Source organism: Chrysemys picta, unplaced genomic scaffold, assembly GCF_011386835.1.
Source record: "Chrysemys picta bellii isolate R12L10 unplaced genomic scaffold, ASM1138683v2 scaf1, whole genome shotgun sequence".
NCBI lineage: Eukaryota > Metazoa > Chordata > Testudines > Emydidae > Chrysemys > Chrysemys picta.
In genome coordinates this window covers 424,511-434,329 of record NW_027052708.1, presented here as the reverse complement: position 1 = coordinate 434,329, position 9,819 = coordinate 424,511, and the positions used below count along the sequence as shown (strand labels likewise).

Genomic DNA, 9,819 nt, shown 5'->3' with positions numbered 1-9,819 from the left:
GCTAGCAGGAGGGTTCTCTGCAAATTGAAGTCACCGAGACACAGGATTTGGGACTTCATCAGCAGAGTCAAGGGAAGGGTAGGGACGGTTTTGTGGCCTGCAGCATGCAGGGGATCAGACCAGATGATCATAATGGTCCCTTCTGACCTTAAAGTCTATGAGTCTATGAGACTGTGTACAATGGGAACCGTGTGAGGGGAAATGGCTGCGATTGTAAAAAGTGTCATAGAAATTCTGTTTTCTGCCCAGATTTGGGTCTCTTGGCCTGAGTCTGCCCCTCCCCCATTACCTTGTTCTGATCCAGGATCGTTCTCCCCATCGCTGTCCCCAGTGTAATACTGCAGCTTTGTCACTGAGTCAACTGAATAGGAGACTGGAGAGACGAGAACCAGAAATTCATCACAGTGAGAACAGCAGAACTGTGGGACTGGGAACACATCCAGGGCCAGGAGCAGGATTTCCAGTCTCAGTCTATTCCTTCTTCTACAGGGGATGGTGACTCATAGCAACTGAGTGGTGAGAGGCTGACACAGAGTCCCCAAGAGAAATCTCCATGTCACTGTGGTAAATGTGACTGAGGGATGCTACAATCTGACCTGAAATATATTGGGGTGAGTGAAGGGCACGTCTCTGGCTGCTGGTCCAGGGAAGTTCCACAATGGTCCTGGCTTCTTCAGCCACAGAGGGGACTCCTCCTTCTTAAGGGTAAATACCCACCTCCCCCATGAATCATCAGCTCTCCGGGGTGTTTCCAGATTAGGCTAAAACAGGCCCAGAGCAGAGTCTGTGATTCACTGTAACCATCTTGGCAGTGGTGCTGGGGGATGCCCTGAGCATGTTCCCAGAGCCCCGCCACAGCACAGCCCTTGGCAGGGCTGACTCCAGGCACCAGTAAACCAAGCAGGTGCTTGGGGCGGCACATTTTCAGGGGCGGCATTCCAGCCAGCCTCCTTTCCCCCCCCCCCCCGCTTGGGCAGCAAAAGCCTAGAGCCAGCCCCGACAGCAGCAGCGCATCCTGCACCGGGGGCGCTCTGGGGCTGCTGCTGTTCACGTTGGGGAGCAGCGCCTGCACCTTATGGCCGGGCAGGCTCCGAGTGCTGGACACTCAGGCTGGGGGCCGCCCCTTAGGGCACACGTAGCCCCCTGCAGGTGCCACAGGGCGGCCACCCCCCAGAGCCACAGCCGGGGCTGGGCGGAGCGGCCAGAGCCACCCAGGGACTGCGGCACGGCAGTCAGGAGCAGCAGCAGGAGTGGGGCCATACAGCCCCTCTGGGGCTGCCCTGCCCCGGCTCCTCAGCCTCCTGCCGGGGCTATTTCCCGGCTCTGTCCTCCCCGGTTCCGGCCGGTCCTGGAGGCGGGAGCCCCGGCTGGAGGGACCCTGGGCTAATGTGCGGCCCAGGAGCCCCGCTGCTTACCCTGACCCTGCCAGCGCTGGACCAGCTGGAGGCAAGGGGGGAGCGGTCGGAGTTAGCGCTGGAAGGGGGGGGGGGGAAGCCCAGCGCTGGGATGGCAAGAGGTGCAGGGGGGGAGGGGGAGCCCAGGGCTGGGGTGGGGGCAGCCAAAAATTTTTTTTCCTTGGGGCAGCAAAAAACCTAGAGCCGGCCCTGGCCTTTGGGCAGGATGTTCCCATTAGATATTGAGACAAAATGGCACAAAAAATAAAAGGGCCATGACTTAAAGTCATGATGCTCTCCTGGGCTGACCTCTTTGCTCTGAGGCATGAGGGAGCCAACCCAGCAGACCAGTGGCTGTGGTAGGAGGGGGCACAGAGCATCCCCTGCTCCAATACTCCAGAGAAGTTTTCAAGTGATAGTGTGACAAAGTTCCTCCTCTATCTTGGTGGGTCCTGCGCTTATTGGCGGATTTTCTTGCCTCAGAGATTCACCATGTGGGTTGGGGAACAGCCCAGAGACCTTCCCCTCTGGAAGAACCCACAGTCCAGGTCAATTGGGAGGTTTGGGGGGAACCTGGGCCCACCCTCTACTCTGGGTTCCAGCCCAGGGCCCTGTGGACTGCAGCTGTCTATAGTGCCTCCTGTAACAGCTGCATGACAGCTACAACTCCCTGGGCTACTTCCCCATGGCCTCCTCCAAACACCTTCCTTATTCTCACCACAGGACCTTCCTCCTGGTGTCTGATAACACTTGTGCTCCTCAGTCCTCCAGCAGCACACCCTTTCACTTTCACTCTCAGCTCCTTGTGCCTCTTGCTCCCAGCTCCACACACTTGCACCACAAACTGAAGTGAGCTCCTTTTAAAATGCAGATGCCCTGATTAGCCTGCCTTAATTGATTCTAGCAGCTTCTTCTTAACTGGCTCCAGGTGTCCTAATTAGCCTGCCTGCCTTAACTGGTTCTAGCAGGTTCCTGATCACTCTCGTACAGCCCCTGCTCTGGTCACTCAGGGAACAGAAAACTACTCATCCAGTGGCCAGTATATTTGTCCTCTACCAGACTCCTGTACCCCACTGGTCTGGGTCTGTCACAGTAGTTTAGCCTGTCCCCAGACATTCACTTTCCTGACCCTTCTCTGGTTACACTCCAAGGCTGCAGGATGGGCAGAGTGACATTCACTGTGCCTAGAATTGGGATACTCAGTGTATGGTGGGAAGGAAACTCATCTCCCTCAGTCTACATGAGTAATTGCTGGTCTCACCACAGACCCAGCTCCCACAGCTAGAGGTTGGCAAAAAAGCATAAATAGTTTGGTTCTCTGGCCATTGGGGAAAAAAAGCCAACACTGTTATGAATTGAGCCAAAAATGACTTTTGTTTTTGCAATTTTTGGCAAATGCAAAATTTAAAAAAAGGTTAATGTTGAATGAAACCATGTGGTGTTCTTCATTACTTAATTTTTGTTGATTTGTTTTTTTTATAGATAAAATTAAAGGAAATTTCTAATGGAAAAGCAATATCAAATTGAAAAAACAAAATGTCTTCCTTAGGAAGTGTTGAAATGAAATGAATTGTTCTGTGTGTATTTGGAACAATTGGGTGAAATTGACAGGAATTTGTGAAATGTTTCAGTGTCTGTGAATCTGTATTTTTCACCAAAACATTTTGTAATGAAGATTTGTGCCCAGCGCCAATGACAAGCTCACAGGTCTGAAGCTGCATTGATTTAACTCTGGGTCAGGGCCTAAGATGGAAAGGGCATTAGATACTCTAAACAGGGAACAGCTAAGACACACAGACCTGAGCGACTGAACATCTCCTGCTTCTCTCTCATCGGGTTATAATCAATCTCCTCGTACACGGTCTCAGGGAAGGGATCCAAGGGTCTTCTGGAAACTGAAAACAAAGGTCAGGGTTTTCACAGGGTCATTAAAACCAGAGATGGGAAACCCTGTGGGATCATGCAGCCCCTCCCGCTGGTCCCAGTGCGAGCCTGAAGCCTACAGCACATTCCCACTGCTGGAATTGAAATGAGCCAGGTACAGGGTTTCTTTCCACAACAGCCCTTTGATGATGGTTCCCAGGGCTAGTTCACTGTCAGGAAGCTTCCTCACATTCATCTTAAATGTTCCCTTTTTAATGTCATCCCATTATTCCGGGCTATTCCCCTTTGGAGCACCTTAAATAATTCTTCCCCCACGCTGGTGTTTATCTGCAAAATGGTGATAACACCTTTTTTCACCAAAAAGTTTAAGGCCAGAAGGCACCATTAGAACATCTAGTCTGACCTCCTGTATAACACAGGCCACTGTGTTTCTCCCAGATACCCCTAGGTTTGAGCCCGAAGATGCACTTAGACTAAAGCATTTCAGTCCTCAGCAGAATAAGCTCTTGTGTGCCATAGGCAGAAAGCAGGAGCAACAAAGATACCACCAATGCCCAAGGCCCCTGCCATGGCAGGGAACTGACTAGGTGAGAGATGCCTAGATAATCCTGGCAGGTGATTCATGCTCCATACTTCAGATGCAGCTTCTCTGAAACTGTGACACTCCCTAGCTAGTATCATCTCCAGATTTCATGGCTGGGCTGTTCCATTGTGAGACAGTTAATGAAATATTAAATGAGAGAGGAGTTAACGGGCACCCTCGGCCACCCCACCCAGCCCAGTATCACCCCTCCCCTGACACCTTGCAGCCCCCCTGCTATTGCAGAGGCATTTCACACAGTGACACCAATCAGCACCCACCTCTGCGCTGTGCCCTGGCACTTCGCACCTGTGCCCCCAGGATGATTAAGACCAGGCAGAGCAAGGCCCCCAGGATAATGCAGATGACCACAGGTGCCGTGACTCTCCCACTGTCAGCTGGAGGGCGGCGCGGGGGAGCTGGATGGAAATGAACATGCAACAGGGAGAGATTATCCTGTGAGAGTCGCGGGGAGGGGGGAGCAGGGAGCTCCCCAGTCACTCATTGCACAGCCCAGGCCAGCAGGGTAATGGGCTGGAACACAGTTTCTTCACCATGGGGGCAGCTCACAGGCTGCTGTTTAAATCATGGGCCCTGCCCTGTCAGCTGGAGCCATGAGACAGGAATCATCCTGCTCAGCAGTGTCTACAGCTCCCACCCAGGTGTCATTCCCCCTCAGATGTCACAGGCCATGGAAAGCAGCTCCTTCCCTCAGGCTGCAGCTTGTAGCTCCTCCTCTGTGACCCAGCCCCAGGGAAATTTAACCCTTGATGGGAGGAGGGGGATGCTTTAACTGGGGTATTCGGAGAATCTGTCCTCTCTGTCACACCTGCAAAGGGAAAGGGAGGAGAGTTGGAGCCTGGAGCGAGGGGGAGGTGACATGTCTGTTCCCGGGGGAACCTCACCACTAAGAGTCCCTGGTTGTCCCCAGCTGTCACCTCTGCAAATTCCCTCACAGCCGCACAGGGCCTGTTTGTTAGTGATTTAGGGTCCAAGTCCTTTGTGCTCTGTGCAGCAATGAGGACTCTAGTAACAAACCAGCACACTGGGGCCTGTGATGGATGCAGGGGTTATGTGCAACCGAATGATACTAGCCAATACCCCCAGTCCCAGACACAATCCTAGGAACCTCCGTCATGCAATGTCCAATTATGCCTGCTGGACACTGCGAGCTTATATAAGTTCATCAGTTTAACAAAGAAATTGATATGTACCAAGCTTGTTTTCCCAAAAAGAATCCCTGACATGCTCTAAACCAAACACACTGCTTCAGGTAGAAAAAACAAACAGATTTATTAACTATAATGGTAGATTTTAAGTGGTTATAAGTCAAAACATAACAAGTCAGATTTGGTCAAATGAAATAAAAACAAAACATACTCTAAGCTGCTCTTAACACTTTCAATGCCCTTACAAACATCACAGGCTTCTCACCACAGGCTGGCTGGCTGCTCTTCAGCTGGGCTCTCCCTTTTGATCAGTGCTTCAGTCTCGTGGTGGTGGTGTCTGTAGATGTAGGTGGAAGAGAGAGAGGAAGAGCACGGCAAACATCTCTTCCTTTTATCATGTCCTTTCCTCCCTCTTGGCTTTGCCCCCCCACCCCCCACTTCAGAGTCAGGTGAGCATTACTGTGGCTTTGTCTACACTGCAATTGAATAACAAAACTTTTGTCGTTCACGGGAGCTTAAAGAAGCCCTACCCCCGAAAGAGAAAAGTTTTGCTGCAGCAAGTGGCAGTGTAAACGGCTCCTTGCCTGCAGGAGCGCTCTCCTGTTGACAACACAAATCCCGGTCATAGTGGGTGGAAGTATTTTGTTGGTAAAAGTGCTGACAAGCAGCATTTACACTGGCCGACTTTTAGTGACACGGCCATGTCACTAAAAGCTGTGCAGTGTAGACAATGACTGAGTCTCTCCAAGCAAGGTTGAGCAATTTCCCTGGTATGGCCTCATGCAGGTGAGTCATTGCATTGTAGCTCCCTTGCTGGACAATGGCTGTTGATGGGTTGTTTGACACCCCTCCCGGGCGTTGGTTACTTTCCTTGCAGTTGCCTTTGGGGAGATAATAGCTGGCTGATCCCCCAATTTACAGGATGTTTTATTGACAACCATACTACACAATTCTCAAAACTTCATATGCATTAATGATATACATATATCAATATAGAAATGCCTTTCAGCAGATCATAACCTTCCCCCGATACCTTACAAGGCATGCTTTATACCTAAGATCACGATCATATGAAAATGAGGAATATGGGGGTTACAGCTCGCTCCCCCAAGTTATAGAATGTCACACTGTTTTCAGCTTCGAGGGCAAAGCACTTGTCCTCAAAGCAGGCCACTGCTGATAGAAGATGTGGTGCCATTGAGGTTAGTTGGTGGCTTGCTCTTCCCAGCTTGTGATGTCCACATGCATTTTATTGAGATACGCTTTCAGTGTCTCTTTGTAGCATTTCCTCCGACCACCAAGGATCTCTGACCAGGGGTGAGCTGAGAGTAGAGGGCTTGTTTTCGGAGGTGAGAGTCTGGCATCCGCACATAATGTCCAGCCCAGCAGAGTTGGTGAGTGTGGATCATTGCTTCAATGCTGGTGATATTAGCTTCAATGAGGATGTTGGTGTCAGTGCAGCGATCTTCCCACTTGGTGCAAAGGATCTTCTGGAGGCATCGTTGTTGGTACCTCTCCAGACTCTTGAGGTGCTGACGATAGGTCACTCAGGTTTTGCATCTATAAAGGAGTGTAGGAATAACAATTGTCTCATAGACCTGGATCTTGGTGTCCTGCTGTAGGTCACGGTCTGTGAAAATTTATCAGAGCAGTTTCCCAAATCTGTTGCACATTGGATCCTGTGCTGGATCTCACTGTTGATTTTTACATTTTGAGAAAGTTGGCTACTGAGGTAGCAGAAGTGCTCGACTGTCTCCAAAGTCTGTTACTCGATGGTGATGTGTGGTGGGTTATGTGCAGGGCCTGAAGCAGGCTGATGGAGCCCTTTAGTCTTTTTAATATTGAGGGAGAGTCATAGGCTTCGGTAAGCTTGTGCAAAATAATCCAGTGAGGACTGAAGGTCATTCTCAGTGTGCGCAAAGATGGCACAGTCATCAGCATACTGAAGGTCAGTAATGGATGCCCTGAGGACTTTAGACTTCGAGCGGAAATGTTGAAGATTAAAAATTTGCCCATTCATTCTGTATTGAATGTCAGCTCCAGTGGGGAGGCGGTCTTTACACAGACCAAAATTACTGCTAAATACATGGAGAGCAGGGTTGTGGCAATAACACATCCTTGCTTAACCCCGGTTTTGATGATGAAAGGATCCATCTCCCGGCCATTACAGAGAATGGTGGCAGTCATCTCATCACAAAGAAGCCTTAGGCCCTTAATAAATATTGGAGGGCAGCCAAATCTGGCCAGCACCTTCCACAGGACTTCACGATTTACAGAGTTGAAGGCCTTTGTCAAATTGATGAAGGCCATGTACAGGTCCTGATTTTGCTCCCAAGACTTCAGTTCCCCATATGTAAAATGGAGATAACAACACTTCCCAGCGGTGTTGTAAAGAGAAATTCTTTAATGTTTGTGAAGCACTCAGCTACCAGAGAAATGAGCCACAGAAAAGCCCATGAGGAAATTAACAATTCTATTTTTGGAGTTCAGTTTGGATGATGTGCAGTACACAGAGGCGGGAACCACACATTGAACAGTGGGTATAAAAAGAACTATTGACCATACACCCATTCAGTCAGCACCACGTGTCCTGTGCACTGAGTGAGGCAGGGTTCTGTGGCAAAAATAGCATTTGATCATGTAATTAAAGGCTGTATGACAATGCAAATACAAAATGGACTAATTAAGGTTACAGAGGACAGCACGAGTGTGTCATTCTGAATGTTTGAGTGCTCGACTTTACAAATGTCACCTCCTTTTAGAGGTTAGCTTTATAGATTTTAAGGGCAAAAGGAAACATTAGATTATATAGTCTGGCCTCCTGGGTAACAGGCTATAGAATTTAATCCAGTTATTCTTGTACTGAATCCAATAATTTTTGTTTGGCTAAAGCACATCTTCCAGAAAGGCATCCAGTCTTCATCTAAATACTTCAGGAGGTAAATAATCTTCTGCTTCTTTTTTTAGTTTGTTCCAATGGTTAATCGCCCTCACTATGAAAAATGTATGGCTTACTTCTAATATGACTTTAAGTGGCTTTAACTTCCAGCCATTTGTTCTTGTTTTGCCTTTCTCCACTAGAATAAGGAGGCCTCTACTTACCAGTGTTTTGTCCCTGTGCAAGTACTCATGCACTAAAGTACTTACACAGTATAATCACGTCACCTCTTAGTCTTTTTAAAAAATAAATAGACGGAGCTCCTGGAATCTCTCACTGCAAGGCATATTTTCAAGCCCTCAAATCATCTTTGTGGCTCTTCTCTGCATCCTTTTCATTTTTTTTAATATCCTTCTTAAAATGTAGACAGCACAGCTGGATGCAGTAGCGGTCTCACCATGCTGTACACAGAGGTAAAATCATGTCCCTGGTCAGAAATTATCCAACAAAATGGAACTTCTTTGGAAAATGTTGGTTTGTTGAACTCGACATTTCCCATGACAGTGAGTCGGGTGCAATGAACTTTCTCCAGACCACAGGCAGGTTGTGGCAGAAACCTTAATGGTTAAGCGCCAGCTCGCTTGGGGGGCTCCAGCCAGCCCTGCCATGCAGACTGCCTTGGGGCCAGGTACCCCAGTCTTCTCAGGTCAGCTGCTCTGGGATAGCTGCGACATGTAGACTGCCCCAGCACCAGAGACCCTGGTGTCCTATAGTCTGCAGCTCCAGGGCAACCCTGCTATGGAGAAGGGAGTCCCAGCTTTAACCAGGGATCAGCTCCCAGCTCCACAGCAGGGAATTTAGAAATCCTGGGATGGGATCCCGATTCCCAGGATCTGCGGTTCTGAGGCAGCCCTGCGTTGCAGACTGCCCCAGACTGGGGACCCCAGAGCTTCCAGACTCCCAGGCCAATGGGCTATTTGGGACACCAGCTGGCCCAGGAGTCTGGAAGCCCAGGGGTCCCCAGTCCAAGGCAGTCTGCATGGCGAGGCTGCCCAGGAGCCACAGACCCTGGGAGCCCCAGCAGCAGCTGAGAGAAATTGACATTTTTGTTTTTCTCTTATCACTGGTGAAACTGACAAGAATGTCAGTGTCACTCAGCATCTGCTGGTGTCCCTGGGAGCAAATTTCATGCTGGACACTCCAGGCATTGGTCTTTCCAGAACAAATTTTTCAGAGGTTTTGTGGTTCACAGGAAGTTTTGAAATAGTGAAATTTCCTGTGAGCTGGAAATCCTGCATTTCAGTCAGTTCCTTTCACTGCTCCCCTGTTTAAACCTCCAAGGTTCACCTCAGCCTTTTCAGAGCATCACCCTGGGAGCTCTAGTTCAGTTGCTTGTCCACTATGACCCCTGTGAAGACCATGGGAGATATCTGTATGTTTATGTGTATTATGTGTTACCTCTGTTTCTTTTATTGCTGTTTTGCCATTTCCTACAGATGTTCAAAGAGTAACTCCTGCTGGACCTCCCCACATGTCCCAGCAAGGCAGACAATGGCTACAGAGAACCCAGTCACTGGTACTTAACTGACAATTCAGGTGTCAAAGCCTTTCAACTTTTGCCTCTGACCAAACTGGGTACAACCCCCCTAGCTTGGGAGAGGGGAGGGGCCCTTCAAGTGGGAAAATTAAACAAAAAGCTTGGGAACTATCAAAAGGGGAGCCCTGATGAACAGACAGGGAGAGGTAGGGTCTGTAGGGAAGGAGATTGAACCCAGTCCCCAGAAGCAGGTGTACCTGGGATAGGTTGGGACAGCCCAGGTTTTGAGGGAATTGCTGAGGATTAGGTAAGACATATGCCTGTTGGCCTTTAGTTCCTTTAACACTTTTCTCTCTGGTCACTGTGTTCCAATGGAT

The 9,819-nt window shown here is 49.4% G+C and overlaps 1 protein-coding gene across 1 annotated transcript in view; it reads right to left on the bottom strand.

The window, feature by feature from the left end:
* Positions 1-4,647: 4,647 nt before the first annotated feature.
* The window catches only part of LOC135977474 (deleted in malignant brain tumors 1 protein-like), a 112,905-nt gene continuing 107,733 nt past the window's right edge, over positions 4,648-9,819 (bottom strand). Inside the window, exon 9 of the mRNA XM_065578729.1 lies at positions 4,648-4,687. Coding sequence (XP_065434801.1) covers positions 4,648-4,687 — 40 coding nt within the window. The remainder of the gene's footprint in view (positions 4,688-9,819) is intronic.